At 39.9% G+C, this 20395-nt stretch overlaps 5 protein-coding genes across 7 annotated transcripts; 1 reads left to right on the forward strand and 4 right to left on the reverse strand.

Moving 5' to 3' along the window:
* Positions 1-119: 119 nt before the first annotated feature.
* On the reverse strand, positions 120-928 carry LOC121990552 (stellacyanin-like). The gene is made up of 2 exons (XM_042544669.1): positions 719-928; positions 120-639 (listed from the first exon to the last, which is right to left on the reverse strand). The coding sequence occupies exons 1-2, from the start codon at positions 882-884 to the stop codon at positions 254-256; spliced, it is 552 nt and encodes a 183-aa protein (XP_042400603.1). The 5' UTR covers positions 885-928; the 3' UTR covers positions 120-253.
* A 557-nt stretch (positions 929-1485) lies between these two features.
* On the reverse strand, positions 1486-2340 carry LOC121990553 (mavicyanin-like). Its single transcript, XM_042544671.1, has 2 exons — positions 2073-2340; positions 1486-1958 (listed from the first exon to the last, which is right to left on the reverse strand). Exons 1-2 carry the CDS (start codon positions 2299-2301, stop codon positions 1594-1596), a joined length of 594 nt encoding a protein of 197 aa, XP_042400605.1. The 5' UTR covers positions 2302-2340; the 3' UTR covers positions 1486-1593.
* Positions 2341-3905: 1565 nt separating this feature from the next.
* Positions 3906-5515, reverse strand: LOC121989078. The gene is made up of 2 exons (XM_042542892.1): positions 5261-5515; positions 3906-5162 (listed from the first exon to the last, which is right to left on the reverse strand). Exon 2 carries the CDS (start codon positions 5085-5087, stop codon positions 3996-3998), a length of 1092 nt encoding a protein of 363 aa, XP_042398826.1. The 5' UTR covers positions 5088-5162; positions 5261-5515; the 3' UTR covers positions 3906-3995.
* Positions 5516-7150: 1635 nt separating this feature from the next.
* On the reverse strand, positions 7151-9075 carry LOC121989079 (BOI-related E3 ubiquitin-protein ligase 1-like). 3 transcript variants are annotated; one of them, XM_042542895.1, is made up of 4 exons: positions 8438-9068; positions 8215-8300; positions 7777-8126; positions 7151-7692 (listed from the first exon to the last, which is right to left on the reverse strand). In XM_042542895.1, exons 1-4 carry the CDS (start codon positions 8482-8484, stop codon positions 7189-7191), a joined length of 987 nt encoding a protein of 328 aa, XP_042398829.1. In that variant the 5' UTR covers positions 8485-9068; the 3' UTR covers positions 7151-7188. The 3 variants fall into 3 exon arrangements, with proteins under 3 accessions (XP_042398829.1, XP_042398828.1, XP_042398827.1); XM_042542894.1 differs by having other exon boundaries at positions 7151-8126; positions 8389-9075; XM_042542893.1 differs by having other exon boundaries at positions 7151-8126; positions 8438-9073.
* Positions 9076-13926: 4851 nt separating this feature from the next.
* On the forward strand, positions 13927-17914 carry LOC121989080 (ras-related protein RABH1b-like). Its single transcript, XM_042542896.1, has 6 exons — positions 13927-14324; positions 15601-15671; positions 15991-16079; positions 16264-16375; positions 17254-17344; positions 17414-17914. The coding sequence occupies exons 1-6, from the start codon at positions 14208-14210 to the stop codon at positions 17558-17560; spliced, it is 627 nt and encodes a 208-aa protein (XP_042398830.1). The 5' UTR covers positions 13927-14207; the 3' UTR covers positions 17561-17914.
* The last annotated feature ends 2481 nt before the right edge of the window (positions 17915-20395 follow it).

A 20395-nucleotide genomic window follows, 5' to 3' on the forward strand; every position in this document is an offset into this window, starting at 1 on the left:
ATGCACAACTTGCCAAAAGTTAAAGTATTGCAGATTAGCTGCGATTCGGTGATCCTCGTCGACCAACCTAGAATTCAGTACTGGGAACTGAGCGATCACTTAAAAGTCAAAAATTTGGCTAACAAAAGTCAAGTTGGTCCCAAGAGATTTATTTAAAATTTGAACATTTATATCACAAAATGATGAGAAAATATCAGGAGGACATTAACCAACACAATTGCTGCACAATATCTGTAATTAATATTTATTTTGCTCATAATAAAATTGCCAACGATCCCACCGCACTCCAAGCGCACACCAACATGCAACTCGCGACGCGACCACGAGAGCCACTCGAGAACGGCGAACCATCGCTCGGGAACGGCAGCGTCGCCGGACTCTCTGCCTGCGCCGTTGATGTCGTCGGCGACAGACCCTCCGCGGAGGCGGCGGTCTCGTTTTCCGCCACGCTCACGCTGAGTTTCATCCCTCCCAGGCAATGCAGCTGGTTCCCGCACACGAAGTACCGGTCTCCAGCCGCCGTCAGCTCCACCGTCGTGTTGCCGTTGCTGCTCGTCAGCAGCGGGCTGGCCAAGTCGCAGCTCTCGTACCCGGCTTTGTCCACCTCGCTCACGCTGTGGTATCGTGAGTACTGAAACACTGCCGCAAATGCAATTCGTCAAATGAAAAACTTAACATTAATCAACATCGACAGCTTTCGTATCGTCAAGAAACGTACCTAGAGAGTCTCCAACATAGAAGATCTTGGAGGCGACCCAAGAAGCGAGGTCGGCACTGATATCCCAGCCGGCGCGACCGCCGACGGTGTACTCCGTGGAATTACCGGAAACGGAGAGGCAGAGCAGGGCCATAGCAGGCATAAGCAGGAAAAGCCTGGTCGCCATTGCTAGCGATATATTCACAAAGAAAAGTTTTTTGGGGTATAAATTGGAGAGGGTTTGGGCGGTTAATTGTTAGCCTACTCTGCACCTACTTGCTTTGCTTGCGTTGCTAGTTAACAGTGGAGATTTGGAAGGGCCGATCCTAATGGTTGAGAAAAGTATCGAATTTGGTTTTGTTTAATAGACAAGTAGGTAGGGAAGATCGAGTAGGTGGTCTACATGAAATAGATCCTGATAACAATGAAACTAAAGGAAGCCCAATTCATGTTGATGATCTTCCTTGTGTACTTCTTTAGCATTTTTTCTGTCTAACAATAACAATAAAGCTAATATTGTACCTTAGTATTGACTTGATATTTTGCTTCAGTGTTCCAATTAATTGCCTCTCATAATGGATTAGGCAACATATTTTTAAATTATAGTAGTGATAGCCTTTGTATAAATGTATGATAGTGATTAATCTACACCAAAGTATTACCATACTGAGACGCGTTTAATGTAAACCATTTGAAAATTTCAATTAATCTACACAATTCGGTTCTCAATTTGCATCTATCTATTTTTAGTTATTTCTTTTATGTTCATGCTCGAAGTTTCAAAGTTAGGAGAAATCTCATGCTAATCTTATTATTCCCATGCGTCAAACATAAGCGATTCCACAGAAACAGAGTGGAATATGAACGTAGCTAAACAGCCCTGCACTGCCTCTCTCCTAGCCCACTACCCCGACGAGTCCCACAAGCACCAGCCCACCAAGCACCACTTTCCCTCCAGCAATAATCCCAGCTGAAGACGTCGACGGAGGAGCACCAGATGACGAGCCGGAAGCTGACGGGGTCGTTCCCGAGGACGACGACGGCGAACTCGGTGTTGTGGAACCGGCGACGCTGACCTCCAGCTTCATGCCGCCGGAGCAGTGGCCGGGAGTGCCGCAGATGAAGTACCTGCTGCCGGGCTCGGTGAGACTGATCTTGGTGCTCTGGTCAGTGTACGTCTGGATGGAGTTGCTGGAGGAGCATGCGTTGAAGTCCGACTCGCCGACCTCCGTCACGCTGTGCTGCGAACTGTACTGGAAAACTGACCGACCGGCGACAAAATCCAATTCCATAGCGTTTTTGGTCACGATTCATCGAATGCATTTAACAAATAAGCAAAACATATATGTGTGTGAAAATTAATAAGCTTAATTACGTAGTGAGTCGCCGACGCTGAAGGTTTTCCCGGAAGCCCACGAATTGTAATCGACGCCACTCGTCCACCCTTGCGAACCGCCGACGGTATAGTCGGTGGCGGTGGCAGCCGGAACAGCTACTGCGATAAAGATAAGAAGAGCTGCTGCTATAGCCATCATCTCTGGTGTTGATCGATGGATCGAAGCTGGCCTAAAGCAATGAATTAATGGACCGATTGTTGGTGCCATGTTAAATATAGGCACTGCGAACTAATCTAATCATTGATTTATGAATTGGTTGAGTGATTTGGCTGATATACTAATGGGCAGTTATCAGTTCAACACCAACTCTCTTGACTTCGGTGCACCTAATTCAATCAAGTCATTGCCTGAGTCTCGGGAGGGAACTCTTTTGGTTAGGGCTGTAAATGAACCAAGCGTTCGTGAACAAGCTTGGTGTTCGGCTTGGTAAAAGCTTGTTTATGTTCGTTCAATATGCACAAGATTAACTAAACAAACAAGCTTGAACAGCTCGTTAAACTAACCAAACAAGCTTGAACACATATGTGTTCAGCTCGTTTACGTTCGTGAACAATGTTCGTGAACAACGTTCATGAACAATGTTCATGAACCATATTCAGTAATAAAATTCTTTTCAATATACTAAATAAATAATAAAATAAAATAAATAAATTTAAATTATCAAGCTCAATAATCAATCAAACAACTGAAAGTTTTAAACAATCAAACAAGCTTGAATTGAGAGCTCGATAATATCTAAACAAACCAAGCTCGAACCAAGCTTGAATTGAGAGCTCGATAACATCTAAACGAACCAAGCTCAAGCCAAGCTTCAAACAAGCTCAAGCTCATCAAAAATAAACCAAGCCAAGCTTGAACACTCATTTCAAAAGCTTGGTTCATTTTAAGCTCGGTTCGGTTACCTTATCAAACAAACTTGAACACCACAAAGCTCGGCTCGGCTCGTCTCGTTTACAGCCCTACTTTTGGTGATGAACTTTGGGCAAATATTAAAAAGATGTACAAATCGCCAAAAAGGCTAAAAGAAAATTAAAAAAAAATGTTTTACTATAAGGGCATATGTGGTGGGAGGTTTATAGCATGCAATTTATACTATAAACCTCTCAATATAAACCCCTCTCCCATTACATAAGTGAGGTTTATAGTTTTTTTTATAAATCTGTATCAAAATCTTGGAATCAGGTTTATAAAAAAAAATAGTGGAGAGAGAATAGAGAGAGGATTTTAAAAGAAGTGGAGTTTTTAAAAGAGAGAGGTTTTATGATAATAAAGGGTGATTTTTAAAAGAAGTATGATTTTTAATTTTTGATGTGACAATGATATGGCAGAGCATAAACCTCTTTGAAAGGTTTACGATTATGGATGCCCTAAGTATCGTAGTAACAGATCGGGTAGTTACTATAATTATTTTAAAATAATTTTGATCAATTTAAAATGATTTTAATATTTTTTTTATAATTTTGTACAAGTTGATAAAAATATTTTGAAATATTAATGTTTAGAATTTAGAATTTAAGATTTAGAATTTAAAATTTTAAAATTCAGAATTTCAGAAGATATCTTTTTAATTAAAAAAAGAATTTAATTTATATAATATGGTTTATTTTTGCCATGGATTTTTGTGCATGTCTAATTTTACTGTGCAACTTGAGTTTGGTGATCAACTGCATTTTTTTTAAAACTTTAAGTGATCTTTTTATTTGCCCAACATTGTGAATAATCAATTCAAATAGTAAAGTTGAATAAAAGGAGAATTAGTTCAAAGAGACGTAGACGTTTATTATTTCAAAACAATAGTTCAGTAACAATAATTAATTTAAATTCTCACACAATCCAATAACAATCAGCTTAATTATTGCATAACAACAGTTCAAAAGTAATCCTACCTCATAATCACACTGCTAAATTGTTGGTACTGTAACACTAATTAACCATGCCTTCTTTGGCGGCATTATTATCATTACTAGTCCATCATCGACACACGATACGATTTGGCATGAAATTCGAATCGGATCATTCCCGCCTACAAAACTCATCTTCTCGAGTCCAAGTTGCTTCACCCAACCTTCCTCTTGTGCACCACTGACCGTCTCATCTATGACATTCGGACTGGCGATAGTATGCATCTCGACTACCTTATCTCCCGAGTGAGTGCTTACGATTAGAGAGTAATTCGATAAATCCTTCTTTCGGAGTCTCCTTGTAGCCACCTGAAAGTAATTGTCTGCGATTTGGCAAACATTGTTAGTCTCTGGGTTAGCCGCAAACAGTAGGGTGGTGTTAGTCGCACTCGGATTCGAGTTCGAGTTCGAGTTCGAGCCGAGGTCGATGGACTTGAGGTGGTTCGATTGGCCAGGTCTTTGAAAATAGGCGAGGTGGAAGATGGATGAGTCGGTGAGTTGACCGTGGGACAACATGGCGGCGTGAGTCCGAGCCCATGACTGGAGGAAATTCCCCAAGAAGAAGGGGTCAGTGAGCAGGAGGCTACAGCTGATGCCTATGGAAAATCCACCTCCATGGAATTGAGTCACCTGGACGTAGAACAAGGCTGAGAAGTTTGGGTTCTCCTCGTCGACGTCGACCCAGTGAGCCAAGTGCGCCTCCCAGCGGTCGCCGTCGCCGGACATGAACTCCGCCATACCCGCCTCCGCCGTGGCCTGGACCAACCGCACCCCGCAGTCGTTGAACTTGACTTCCCAGCGCCCGCTCCCATCGTTCTCCCGCCTTAGCCGCCCGGCCATCACCGGCTCCGTCGCCAGCGCCGCGCTCAGCGACTCCTTGATCCACGCCCCCACCGTCGCCGGCGTCGCCGACCCTTTGTCCTCGTAGTACAGCACGATCCGCACCCGGCTCTGCAGAAGCTCGCGGCGGAGCGGGCCGCCGGTCGTTGAGACGCGCTGAGACTGCCCCGGCGGCGTCACCGCCACCGGCATCACCGACTGGATGACGTCGATGTGAATCTGCTTCCGGGGAGCGGCGGCGGCGGCGGCCATGGCGCGCTAAACGCTGGCAAAAACAGAGCGAACGGTACAGCAGGGAATCCCAATTTCTGCTTCTACTTGCGTACGCTGCCTTGAAATAAGACGGTATTTATTAAGAAGAAGTAGAAGAAGAAGAATAAATTTATTGGTTTACGTCAAAATGAGAGGAATTGATTGGCAGCGACCTGTAATACAATCGCCATGTGAAAAGTAGAGAGGCAGATGGAGCAGGTGGCAGGCGAAGGCGTGCTTTGATTGCACAAGGAGACGCTTTCAACTACATTTACGATACTGTTGTTCGTAGATTTGCCAGAGAAAGATTCAGTAAGTAGTAGCAGCAGATGAGCGCCCCCCGATGCTTCAACTCTGTTTCTGGGCCATTGCTTCAGGAAATTGGCTTTCACCAAGAACAGTTCGAGTAGTTGATGCAAGTCACCGACTGCGAATCTCGCAAGAAGCCAGGGACGAAATGTAGATATACATCCTTTTTCAAATGGATGGAACATGGAACTTATTTATTGCTAACAATTTAATGTTTGAGATGATCGTAGTTGACTCATTAAACATAATTAATTGGTGACAATAACGCCGCGTTTCAGATGATCTACTCAAAGTATTTCATCTAAACATACTAAAAAATTGATTTCCTGAACAGAACAAGATAAGAACAAGTACTGAAAATATGATAAGTTTGTTGGACGTTGTTGGAGATTCTGAGAAAAATGATTGAATTTGAAATTATAAAATTAAATCAGTCCGTCTTTCTCTATTGAGAGGCCTGAATAGATAATTTTAAGTTGCCAGTGAGATTAATTTGTCTAAGTGCTATGTTAGTTGCTCAAATAGATACCGAGTTGAGAGGAAAAGATGTCAGGTACAACAGAATTGAGATGGTGAATACCGAGTGCTCCAGAGTGGATGTCGAGTTTCCCGAGTAGATGTCGACTCGAGATGTAAGCTGCCTAAATCATCGAGTCAAGAAATGAAGATGTCGAGTCGGGAAAGATTCTTGATTGCTCAGAAAGTAAGACACTCAGGCCTACATTCAACGTAGATTTCTTAAAACATATTTATTTCACTTTCGACTGTACTTTGAGATTACTTAGATCATATATTTTTCAGGATATAATGATCAATCATGATCTACATGGAACATTAATAGTTATAAAAAACTAAAAGGTATCCAAATACTATCATAAGTATTCCGCCAAACAAAAGATCGTGACAGAGAGGTTGAGAGCTAAGGGGAAATGTGTGGATGGAGATTTGTTTACTATAAATTTTACTTATGTTCTTTTGTTCAAATTCTAGTCTTCTTCTTTGACTATATTACTACCATTGTCCAAATTGAATTGTCAGCCAAATCTGATTAGGCAAATCTTATCCCAACCATCTAACATTCGACACGCATAGATTATGCTAACATACAAATCAACTTAGTTCAGTGTAAATCTAAGACTTGAATTTACATCCCTACATACTCATACATACAATAAAATAAAACAACTAACTAATCTTAAAACTTCCAATACAACTTAAAGTCTGATTCATAATAAAATCTTCATTTCCTGGCCACCCATTCACATTTTTACCAAAGTTAAAATTAGAATCCAGTCAGCTCTTATTTATTTTTCAATTTAACTCTTCAAATTTATACTACAAATTAACTATTGATTTTGCAATTATTCTCTTTCAATTTAATTAAATAAGTGAACACTTAATTTATATAATTAATCAATTAAAATAATTAACAACAAATTCCATTTTTTTTTTAAATTACTTTAACTAGACAACACTTTGAAACTTCCCTTTGTTTTCTCCTATGGCTAAGGGATATGTGAGTTATGAAAACATTGAAAGCATATTGAAAATATTAAACTTCATAGGGTATTTTTAAAAAGAGGCAAATGTATAGGGGCAATGTCGAATTTCCTACTTTGATGTGAGGTTTATGTAAGTAATGAGTCAACGCCGAGAAATTTGGGAAACAAAATAGATTTTTTTTTTTAGAAAAAAAAACTTTTTTTCTTTTTTCCTAAAACTAATTACAAGTCTTATATCGATTTTTTATTTTGCAAAAAATATTAACAGCAGTGCCTCGTGGTCTTCCTTCTCAGGCGAGGAAGACGCGAATCCTGCCGGTTTTGTCGCTTTCGCAAACTGGGCACGCGTCGACCGCGGCGTCACAGGCTTCGCACAGGCAGAGGTGGCGGCAGGGGAGGAGCACCATCATCGCCGGTCGGCCTCGGCACGCACGGCACGTGCGCGCCGCGTCGTTGCGGTTTGGGTCAACAATGGCCGACCCCGCATCCTCGGCCGGCGGGGCGTCTCCACTCCGCGCCTGGGATAGCGCCGCTGCTGCGGCTGCTGCCTGCTGGAGTTGAGAGTGGAGGGAAGCTGCCATCACCTGGTCGGCCATGGCCTTGGCTTGCCACGCGTTCGACTCGCTTCGGAGGCGGACGAGGCGGTTCTGGAGCTCGGCGCTCCGCTGCGCCGCTCTCTCCACCTCCGCCTGCTTCTCCCGGATGCGATTCGCGGCGTCCACGCTAGCGGCGCACAACAAAGATCGGTAGTGCATCCGATGCCTCTCCACTAGCGCGATCTGTAGTTGCTCGCCCTGAAAAGGAGAAGTACAACACTTTTTCGAAGCCGTAATCGGACAAATTAATCGATCGGAGAAGGGATTAGAAGCGAATGGTACCTGGGCGCGAAGGAATTGCTCGATTTCTTCCTTGTGCCGGTCGATTTGGGAGATTAGGTCATTGGACAAAAGAAAAGAGGGGAGGGAAGAGGAAGAGAAGGGAAGGGGATTGGTCACGGTTTGGGTTTGCTGTTGGTATTGTTCTTCCAAAGAAAGACGGAGGCCGGTGGATACAACCGGAGGCGGGTGGCTCTGTACCTGTGCAAGGGTCACGATCACCGGAGATGAAAACGGGGTGCGACTGTGTTGCGGACGTAGCGATAAGAGATCAACGGACCCGTTTTGCTGCGGCAGCGCTGCCGCTGGGTCGGCGATGCTCTCTGCACCTCTCTTCCTCGGATTCCCTGCCGCTGTTGAAGAAAACGATTGCACCTCCATCAGCGAACCAAATCAACAACAAACTGCGCGAAAAGACCAGATCAACAACAAACTGCGCACCTCCACCGGTCAGCAACAACGCTGAAGGATCAAGAAAGCCAGCAGCGGCTCGAGGCAAGTCCATCTCTTTCCTATCCCGCTCGCCTCTGTGCCAATCCAGCAATCAAAAATCGCCAGAAGAAACCAACAAAATTCGATTTTGAGAAAGAAACTGTTTGAAAACCATCGACAAACCGTTCAAGATTGGAACTTGAACTTCGATGGAAGAGGATCGATTGATTACCCCATCTGGAACGGAAAGTTACAGGCGCGTCGGGAATGAACAGCCATTACTGAAAGCTTTGAATGCAACTTTTTTGTAGCTTCTGCTGCACTTCTTCTTCTTCGTTCTCGTCCTCCCACCTCTCTTGCCGTCTTCTATTCGATGCTGGAATTGTATCAAAAACGGAGATAAATGCGATGGACACGACCGAAACACTCCAAATAGATCTTCTTTACTCCTCCACAAGGAGCGGCGGAAAGTGTGAGGAAGAGAGGGAGATGATGATGGTGCTAAGCAGCATGTAAGTTCTCTTTCCTGTTTGCTATTATGCTTTGAATAAATCGATCCACTTTCCTCAGTAACAGTGTCTCATCTGGTGCTGAGATTTCTTAAGCCAGTCATTGTGCTTGCTGCATGGATTTCCATAGATGCTCTTCTTGTTTGCTGTCATATTTATTTGGTGCTGTTACTGCTTCTCTTTCTTGACATTGGAGTGGAGTCCAAACTTCAGACCCGACACTTTTCCTTTTCTTGCTTCTTTTCCTTCTCTTGGAAAACCATTAAATGCAGCTTAGAAACAAACTCTTCGTCTTCAAAGTTGGGTTACAAATACAAATCGTCACCGTAAATGAAAGGTCAAATTAAAATGGTGTTTGTATTGGATTGTAGAGGATATGAATAATTCAATTGCACAATATTTTTCATGCTGTTTTAAATATTGTCATGCATGACATCAATTAAACTATATTATATTATACATCTACAATTTTTTATTTTTTTGTCAAACTTCTTCTAGTGTTATCTCCGGATGTGCATGCGGTGATCTCGAGGGTTTCAGCATGAAGGTGACATCCAAAGAGAACAATTAAGGGTAAAATTTCTTTGAGTTGACCACAAGCAGCTCTTGGTATTAGAAGAACCTAATTATTTCAATTTGTATGCTTTGTGCAATGTGTATTGGTCATTCTTAATGTGATTAAGAATATATTCTCTTTTTTTCTACGGTATAAGTGTGAATGCTTAATTATGCTCGAGATGTTGATAATCTTGATTAAATACTGTATTTCGGCATTACATCATGTTTTAAACATGTTCCTATTGATTGAAAGGGCTCTTTGTATTTACTTTGTGTTGATTTACTCAAATTGGGAAGGTCGAAGGGAGATGGTTAAGATATTTGTTTAACTTGTAGGTCTCTATCGAACTAGTCGATTTCTCACCCTGCATTTTCCTTGTGCTTGTATGCCACATGTCTTCTTCTCGAAAGAAAAATTCAAACAAGAGTTGTTAGCTTGCATCTCCCTTGGTTGATTCCTCGTGCTTTCTTCCAGTGCCTTGTGCTTACATGCTCGTGCACCTTCTCCTTCTTTTCCATTTGTTCGGTCATCCAGCCATGTGTGCTCTACATCTCCTGGAATTGAATTATTGCACCTTCGCCAGCGACAATTTGCACAATTGTATTAAATTTGGAAAACATTGCCAAGGTGACCATTGCACCTTCGCAGAAGCATGCCCTAACTTTTGATGCTAAAGGTGGAGAATGGCCTACTCATGGATGGTGGCAGAAAGAAAAAAAGTTGAAGTGTGGAGCTTGATCATTTCAAATGAATGCCCCACCTTATTGTCAATCTCAATAACTTTCTTTCTTGGTCTTTTGTTTCTGTACCTGACGACCAGAGGAAAATCTGCATTCAAGATCTTGATCGACAAGTCCTTCTACCGACAAAAGATCATATGATATGACCTATATCTACTAGATATCAGATATACACCATATATGTAGGAAACAGAGTTTTATTTTAAATAAATGTTATTATTCCTATTTTTTACTACTATGCAGTTAAATATGGGGATGTTGTGCAGAATTATGGCCGCTTTCAATAGAGTTATATTTCTTCCACAATTTATATTATATGAATCTCTAGATCTAACTAGGTAAATAATAGTCTCTTTTGATAGCTAATAAAGGAGGACTTGGTATCCTTCCCCCAAAATGCTTCTTTAATCTAGAAAACAAAAGAGAGAGAGAGAGAGAGAGAGAGAGAGAGAGAGAGAGAGGAGTAAATGGAAATGGCATCATCCATTACAGGCCTATGTTTTCCTCTGAAAGCTAGGTTTTAATATTAGCAAAAGAGGATTATGTTATCTCAAGCGTCCTTATAGTTTGTCTCAAGATTATGTGATGGGAGATAAATTATGAGATCAGTTTATAGTCAACCGTCCAAGTAGATAGGAGGTGGAAGGAATTTTTTTTCTCCGAAGACATACACCAAAATTAGGTTTTAATAGCTTATAGTTGAAGTGATCCATGTAACTATCAAAGATAAAATGATCGTCATCTTTTGTTTCTTTTTTCTTCCTTCAAACATGGTTTTTTTTGTCAATATTCATAAAAATCTCCACATTAGTTCAAAAGACTGACAAATGTATCGCAATTATCTCATATCTCAAAGGGTATTTTCAATAGTTAAAACTCTAAATGAGCTTTTTTTACGCTTCCAATATACTACATCAACGTTATAAAATTTTTCTAATGGTTAGAGCTCTTAGTGACCTTTTTTGTGGTCTAATTTATAACATGTATATTATATCAATTTCAAGACAAATAAGCAGGTTTGAGTTTTTTACTACTGCTCTTAAATTATAAACCTCAAACCTCATCTCTACAATAATTCAAACTTTTTTATTTAATTTTTTTAATAATAAATTTATCTGGCCAGAATCTTGTTGGTCAGAATTGAATTGTAATGCATACATGTAATTAATATATAGATATAATATTACTCAAATATCCTTAATAATAATTTATAAAATGTATTTTGTCTAACCTAATTCTAGCCATTTATTATCATCCTTTTTTTTAATTCTACAAAGCTCTCACAAATCTTATATTGGAGATGCCCTAACCTAAACTACAGGTCATGCCAACAACCAAACTGTGGCATTTACTGAAGTATGAATTCTAAGAGAGGCACTGTGTTTAATTCTTCTCGTAGAAAATGATGTTTATTAAGGCAATTAACTATTCCACTAATCGGAGAGAACCAAAAAAAAAAGGTTGGGACTCATATTTGAACATATTTATTGGAGGAAAGCAAATTATGAAGATGAAATTTGTTCCACATAGTCTGAGAAAAGTCATACTCTAATTAGGTGAAATAGGATAGAAGATCCTAGAGAACTCCAAATCTACTCGAATCCTCTTGTTGCATTTTGTCATTCATCTCATGGAGCTTTTCATGCTCATCTAATTGACTAGTCATATTCGATAGGGACATATACGAAGATTTTTAAAGCCATCTAGACAACTGATTAAACAATGATTCTGATTAATCTTATTCTTAATTCTTCTCGATCCAATTGAGCAGGGTCACTCGCATAAGTTGTTCGATAGCAAGTAGCTGTGCAATAATAATGATATCATAGTAAAGAAAACAAGAGCAGCGGTAAACAAAAGAGGAAGATGGATTCTCCTTTGTCAGTCTCTTCACTTTAATTTTATAGATGGAACATGATTTGTCCTTTTATTTTTGCTCATATTCACTCAGTCCATGAGCAAATTAAATGCCCATTTGCCTCTTTTATCTGACACCAAACATGTGAAGGACAAGATGAGCATGGCATCTGAAACCACAAAGCAATTAGTCATCTTCAAAAAGAAGTCAATGCCAGAAAATCTGATTGGTTATAATCACATTGGAAATGGATGATTTACTCTCTTTTTTTCTTAATCAGGTTTTTTTTTCCATTGGTTCTTTTAGTGTGACTCAATTCTTTTACTATCTGCTTTTGCTTTGCACTAAGGCAAAAAATGAATTTCAGATTTACGATCTTAGCAAGTTAAACTATCTTCTTTTTTTTTCTTAGTAGATCATCTAAGATGGAGTTACAATAGAGTGTTATTTTCCATCTTCCTTCTACTAGATTTATACTTCTGGAGTCCTGAAAAGCTTCATTTATGTATGCCAAAGCATATGAATATTATTGCACTGAATAATTCCATGTTTCTAGGCGCATTCCCAGGGCACAATAAATTTTTATATCTTCAATCTTTGAAATAGTATAGATGACTGTGCAGTGGATGACCTACCTACTCCTACTCTTTAACCATTCAAAAATCAGTGACACGAAAAAATATAAAGTTCATGATCTACCAATGCCATGGAAATTGAGTATAAAAACTCAAGTGTTGTTCAAGCACTACGAGTCTACGACCGTCCAGTTGAAATTAAACCTTTCACATAGTCACCCATTTCTGTGCAATCACTCCCATAGGCTGTTAGGTTTTCGAGGTCTGATTGGTCTTCTTATTGTGGGCTTCCCACAATAGTCAAATAGTTCAAGTGAGAAAAATGGTGCTTTCCCAATGAATCACTTCTCCATTAATTAGGTTGCGTTTTCACTTGGCTTGACAAAGAACAGTAAACTTCATAACCAAGGATCAAATGCATAGGCATCTACTGTAAACTTCATACATAAGGATCAAATGCATAAGCATCTCACCTGTATGCTGTGTGTAGCAAACGGCCTAAAAAGATATGATTTATATATGAAGTACATACAAGAAGGCTAAACAAACCTTAACATGTGCAAAAACATGTGATTGCTGAAAAATACCTTCAAAAAATAAGATGTCAATGAGGTGCATGTTATTTTCTTTATAATTGGAGTGCTATACATGTCATCATTTGAAACCGAAACACATAAACACACTGTGGCAATAATCAAAAAAAAAAAAAAAGTAATTTCTTCCCATTATTGAAGTTAGGTTGCTGATTAACACGCCTTTCTTTCTTATTATATTTTGAGGTGATTAGGCCTCTCTTTTACTCAAGTCTTAGATAAGGATGCCAACCTCACTGTCTTCATTTGAGTTAGGCCAAGTGATCTTTAATTGATTCGACGACAAAGGAACTTTAACTGATCCAACCAACTGTGTTTGTTTTCTTGGAAGGATGTGCAATTATGATGGTGCCATGTTGATGGCACCTTATTCCTTTGTGCATCATACTGGTCCTTAGAAAAGCTCTGTACTGCCTTTGCAACACCTCCATTTCTGACTTGGGATGGAAACAGTAAAGTCTTGGCCATCTCTCTTTAACTGCAAGTGCTTCTTAGTGCTCATCTCCATCTTCCCATTTGACACAAAAATGCCATTTGGTTGGTAAGGAAAACCCACTACATTGTTTCTTCTGCCTAAATAGTGAATAAGAAACTCCTAAAGTTGCTCATGAATGTGAGTTGACAACAAGAGCCAAATCAAGAACATCATAGCCACTTACTCAGTTTTTGGATCTGGAACTGGCAAAAGTAGATCGAACTCCAAGTCACTTGATGTTCTTGTAATTATGATGTACTAAGCAAGACGAGCAAGCTCTCTCACCAATAAGTAGAAACTCAAAAAGCCCTCAGTTTTTGTTGCGTTTTGAGTACAGCTAAGAAACTTCAAAGTGCAGGGGTATTTTTAAAATGTGATTAATTTTTAGGACCATTTTGAAAGTTTCCTCTTGCATTTACATTAGGAACACGTCAGCAGTCAGAATGCGGACCAATCAATAGCCTCGTCTCCACGACGTTAAGCTGCTCTGGCGGCGCATCGGACTCATACAGACCACGCGTTTTGCCGACTTCCCATTTCCGAGATCGCGGCGACCGAAGGCGAAACGCAAGCGAAGGGAGGAGAGTGACAGAAACGAAGACGACTCGCATTTGGATCCCGACCACCTCCTCTCTCAATCGGCCGCCTCTTCTAGCTCTCGTTTCGTGTTTTGGGTTTCTTGGGAGGATCGACATGGCACCGGTGTCGGCACTCGCAAAGTACAAGCTGGTATTCCTGGGCGATCAGTCGGTAGGCAAAACGAGCATAATCACCCGATTCATGTACGACAAGTTCGATAATACGTATCAGGTCGGTCTCGGGTTCTCGTCGATCTTTTATTATTGAAATCCCGGATCAGGTTTTTGGATATTTTCTGCCGAAGATCTGGTTTCCTTTGCAATAATCTAATGTAGGTAGCTTGACTAGGGATTGTTTGGTTTCCGCTATCTCTGGATCCACCAAATAAAGTTTTGTTGAATTATACGGTGACGGGATTGTCCTTGAATTGGGTAAATCTGTCGTGATTTAGATGGTTAAAAGACGAGTAGTTCCTAGCGATCTGTTGTAGTTTAGATTATTACAGGCTAGGATTTGAGGGTTTTAATGTAATAGCGAAGATCAGGTGCAAGTTGATTGTCATTTGTAGATTTATATGTTAAAGGAATTTCGTGTTCTCAGATCCAGTAAACTGCATTTTCGATTTCTTTATTCTTTGGATAACTACACTAAATTCAAGATGTATTTTAAATTTGGTCAAGCAAAGAACTGAAACACGTGTTAAGTTTATTCTGGTTTGTGTTTGTAGAAATTTTATTCAGTTTATTGATTATTGCATCTGTTCTTTCTAGTTTTTTTTTCTAGGACAGTTCTACCTATTTTCATGTTAATATATACGTAATTGTAATTTATGGAAGGTCATAAGTGTTTGGAACAAGCACTCCTGAGTATGCCTTAGAAAAAGAAGACGCTAAGAAACAGATTCAAATCTGCTTTAAAAATAGGTTTATACCAACACAATAGTAGCATTAACGCCAGATTTAGATATCTTATGTGATCTAGACAACAAATTAATTTAGATATTTTGGATAGCAAAACAATTTTTTTTTCAAATACAAAATCAAATTTTCAATAACCAACAAACCTCATGCAAAAAATAGGCATTATAGAGAGGAGAATTGGTAGAGATGAGAGCAAGAAGTTAGATATGAGGACTTCAGGTTCCTTAAATTATATATGGTATGGGTTCTAGGGGATAGATCTGTTAAAAGCTTAAGAAATGTTTACTGTTGTAACATCATATCATGCTACAATTTCTTTTGAAATGGCTATGTTTTTTTTTAATCATTAGGGAGCTTGCAATGAACAATGTTAGGGTTTTTATCCAAGTGTTCCAATTGGAGAATTTAGCATTAGTTTAGCCTTAATTTTTCTTGTGGCATGAGAAATAACTAAAGTTCTTAATTTCTCATCACACTAGGCTGGCATACTTACATTTAACTTATATAGACAGGTGCAAGTTAGTGTTTGCTATCCTTATTATTATTTCCTTCACTTCTATGTAACTGAAGCATTGCATTATGGACAGGCTACAATTGGAATTGATTTTCTATCAAAAACTATGTACCTCGAGGACCGAACAGTCAGGTTGCAACTTTGGTAGGTTTTATAGCTTCATCATTGCTGCTATTTAATTCTATGCTTTGTCCTTGCACAATGATAATGACAGTTCTCATGCCTTTTGTTGCTTGTGATTTTAGTGATTACTTTTTCTTGGTAGTTACTCTCTATCCTTATGAGAATTATAATTTGACATGATTAATTTCCTCAAAAAATCAGTAATGATGATTGACACTTTTGTAAGGCATTTTGAGATAGTTCCCCAAATAAATTTCATCATGATTAATTTTCTGAAATGTTCTGTGCATCTAAAACTCTTTTTAGGAAATACTTAATTCTCATATTTTATCATTCACAGGGACACAGCTGGGCAGGAGAGATTTAGGAGCTTGATCCCAAGTTATATTCGAGACTCTTCTGTTGCCGTCATTGTATATGATGTTGCAAGTATGATGCTTGCTCAACTTCTTGAAATTTGCCTGTGAAACTTGATCATGCTTTTAAATTGTTCATAAGGGTTTTGATTAATTCTTTCCCTGTTTTTTTTAATATTGTTTTTCTTGTGAGGTCATTGTCTTGTTGGTTCTAACTTCTCAGAAATTTAATCAACTACTTTTTGTTTGTGTTGTAGGTCGACAATCCTTCTTAAATACTTCAAAATGGATCGAAGAGGTTCATACAGAGAGGGGAAGTGATGTCATCATTGTCCTTGTTGGAAACAAAACTGACCTTGTTGACAAGAGGTAATTAAGCCTTCTTTTGTGTGATGTGACTTTGTGAAACTTTCTCTAGGCTATTGTTAAGACAATTTATAAAAGGCTATTGTTAAGACAATTTATAAATGAAAAACAAAAATTAATCTCCCTTAACTATTATGGAAGAATTCCTTGGGTTAATTTACAGGGGAAATCTGGTATATGGTCATAATGTGAAAATTGGTTTGCAACAAAATGGTAAATTTGTCGTCAAATATTGTGGATTGCAGTAAGCATGGAAAATAATGTGGCTTCTAGTAAAACATTGTGGACTAAAGTATTTCATGTCAACACAAAGTAGTGTGTAAAAGACAGAGAAGCTGAACGCCAAAAGGCATCCCTTAAGAATTGATATGTAGAGCTGATTCTGTATTGAGCAATCAAAACATTACAAGATTGAGAGTCAATTCACAATATTATTGAGTCACAAATAATAAATTTTCCTGACATTTGTTTAACAGGATTGAGCTGGATTTTTTTTTTAATTGTCATTGCTCAACAAGTTATACTTGAAGCATGGATTTTTACAGATTGCAATTCGTAGAATGCATTAGTCCATCTCTAGGCCAGTTCTTTAAAGTGAACTCCTAGATTGATAATCAATTTTGATGAGGTACCATTATGTAGAATTTGTAGTGAGTGATGCATAATGCTACTCACCATCAATGATAAAAGATGCTGAATGTTAGTGACATTTGCTTAACTTGATAAATACTGGCTACATATTTTATTTCCTACTTGCATGTTACCTTCCATTCTGAGTTTTTTCTAATTTGCAGCTTCAGCCATTCATAATGAAGTCTTAATTGCATATATCCCAAAGTTATTGATTTCTATAATTGAGAACTTAATTTATTTTTGAACAGGCAAGTCTCAATAGAGGAAGGAGAAGGTAAAGCTCAGGAACTTGGTGACATGTTCATTGAAACAAGTGCAAAAGCTGGTTTCAATATAAAGGTACTTTATAATATTTTCCGCCTGCCTTTCCATGGATGTGAATTCTAACATCTATTGTACAAACTCTAGGCTCTGTTTCGAAAAATTGCCGCTGCTTTACCAGGGATGGAAACTCTTTCTTCAACGAAACAGGATGACATGGTTGATGTAAACTTGAAATCCACAAATACAAATTCATCCCAATCACAGTCACAATCTGGAGGATGTAGCTGTTGAGATTAATTTGTGTTGCTCCTGGAATTGTTGGCTTCTATGAATTGACAATACTTCATCAGCCTACTTAAATTGGAATTCCTTTAGGGAGATGCCCATCAACAAGTATCATTTCATGTGTAATGTTACATCCAACGTGTTCATACCATGCTGTAGGGTCATTTAGTTTGCGATTGCTGGGAGTTGTGCTTGACTTTAGTTAAAGAATAGTTTAAACTAGAAGACAGTGGCGTCATTTTTAACTTAGAGGTGCAGTGAATAGAGTTTATTGTTCAATTCCCTGTTGCACAAATCATTACAGTTTAGACTATACAGTTTATCAAGAGATGAGATGCTGCCCATTGGTGGATTTTTGAATCTTTTATGTTGTATTATCTTGTGGTGTGTGAAGAGATTGTGGAAATTAGAAAGATTATAGAAAAATTAAATTAAATTTTCCAATAAGAGAGCATTTGATCAAGTTTATTAGAATTTAGGAGAGAGCTTGATGTAATGACATAGTGAAGTTTATTATGTAGATGATCACTCAGAGATGCCCTCAATGCCAAGAGAAAATATTACTGAGATACGTCCTCAGTGATTTTCTTTGATTCAAATTTAAAGAAAAAAATATTGTAATATGTGTGGAAAATAGGACTTAAATGAGCATGCTAAAGTCTCATTTTATTTATAAAAGAAAATGACTGCAAAACGGCAAAAGGTCGTGTCGTTCACCGGTCACCTGAACTTGACCAAATCGGACAACTTCCGAGAAAGGTCCGAGCGGAGCAAAGGCCCTTCGGCGGACTCGTGGCGCCGGTGGTGCGCCAACCTAGGCACGCCGTTGGCAGTCCCAACCTCCGCCGCCCAGGACCGCTGCCGGGAGGCGCCGGCGGTCACCAACGGGCTGCAGCACGCGCCATACCCGGAGAGCTCGCCTCCGACACTCTGGTGGCGGTGCTTCGCGGTTGCAGCTCTCATCGGAAGCGGCGTCAGCCGACACGACGGCATGGCCGACGCAACATCGTACCGGGCGTCTCCCTCCGGCCGGCCGAAGCCGCTGCCTCCGCCGCTCGCCGGCGATTCGACTTCGCGCCCTTTCCCCTTCGTGTCCGAAGTCGCCGCTGTGAGCTGCTTCTTCTTCTTCCGTCGGCCACGTAGAATATCGGGAAGCCAACTGCTGTCCTCACCGGAGCCACGGCGGCCGAAAAAGGAGGACAAAATGGAGGAATATGATCGCCGGGAACGACCGGCGGCCACACGGGACGCATAAGGGGAAACAGATCGTGGGAACTCCATCGACGAAGGTAACTCCGGCGACGGCGCGACCTGCACCTCGGTGGTGAGGGCGAGGAGGCGCTCCCGGAGGCAGGAGGCACAGACGCCAACGCCGCGCTCCCACGGATGCCAACTACACTTCATCTCCTCCTCTGGCTCTGCTTCAACTTCCGGAGCAACAAGAAGCTAATTATTGAAATCCAAGGGCACACTTCAAATCTCCACTATATTTACTTTACTCCTTCGCGGATGACTTCATTTGTCAAGTCAAGCAAACAAGATTGACTTCGTCTAATTGCAGCGTTTGACGGATGAACGCCCTGATCAATCAACGTGGAAGATCATGGAAATAGAAACTGCTTGAAGATGTCAAATTTAACGACCTTACTTTTGTTCCTACAAGGGCGAGAACGATGCTACTTGGAAAAAAACTGCCCTGATATTTTGTTGTGTGGATTAAGAAATATAGACTTAGATTATTGTTCTGTCAACGTGACGTGCACTACAATGCTGGAGAACTTAAAGTCAATAGACGTCGACGCGTTTGCCCGTGAAAGAACGGTGCATTGCTGAAGCAACGTTCCACGGAGCCAGGTCAACTGTTCCACACTTCCACTGCAACTCTCCAGCAAGACTTATGTGAAGCACTTAAAGAACTTTGTGAGGGTTCTTCTTAGCGCCAGTAAGCAAGGGGATCTCCTTAGTATGAATCAGTTGAAAAGAATTTAGAAAATTCTGTGTAAATTTATTTTTCATATAATCACATTAATCTATTGAAATCTCAAAATTATTTTTTGATATGATCAACAAAGTTAGATTAGGTCTTATTATGTTCTAATCCTTGTGTCTAATGCTATGTTTACTCTAGAGTGTGGATGAGGAAAGGAAAGGAATCAACCATAGAAAGTTATCTTTGGAGGAAGAGAAAAGAAAGAGTGAAGAAATCTTTTCCTTTGCACACTTGTTTACCTTGATAGAGGAAGAATATACTTATGATGTAATTTTGTAAATAAAAAAGGGTGCATGCGTCATTTTTTTGGTATATAGTGTAATTTTGTGAGTTAAAAAGGCTACATGCGTCATTTTTTTTTGTATATGATGTAATTTTGTGAATGTAAAAGGGGTACATACGTCATTTTTTTTTCCATCCGCTGCTTTCCGTCTAATTTTGAGGTGATCGATTTTGGTTCCAAAATTATCCGCTGATGGATTGCGTTACTTTTCCTTCGGAAAATTTTAATGAAGTAAACGACGGAAACTTTTCCACCGTGGAAACTTTTCCTTAATTTTGCTTTCCACTCTCCCAAGTAAACAGACCCTAAGTGTGCAGGAGCTTAGGAGCACAGAAAGTCGAGCGGAAGACGCGACTAGCGAGAATGATGACACGGGAGAGAGTTGACGGGTTCGGTGCGTCCAAGGGACGAGATGCTACGGAAAAGTATACCTCGTGGACAAGAAGGATATGTGTGACGTTCGAGGGACGAGAAGCCGGAGCAAAAACCTGCTCGAGGAGAAGGCCGAAATTGGGTTCGGGTGAGCCTTATTTCGGTTGGCCAAAATCACCTAGGCGAATGGAGCAGC

The sequence above is a fragment of the Zingiber officinale genome, chromosome 6B, assembly GCF_018446385.1.
Source record: "Zingiber officinale cultivar Zhangliang chromosome 6B, Zo_v1.1, whole genome shotgun sequence".
In the NCBI taxonomy this organism is placed as follows: Eukaryota; Viridiplantae; Streptophyta; class Magnoliopsida; order Zingiberales; family Zingiberaceae; genus Zingiber; species Zingiber officinale.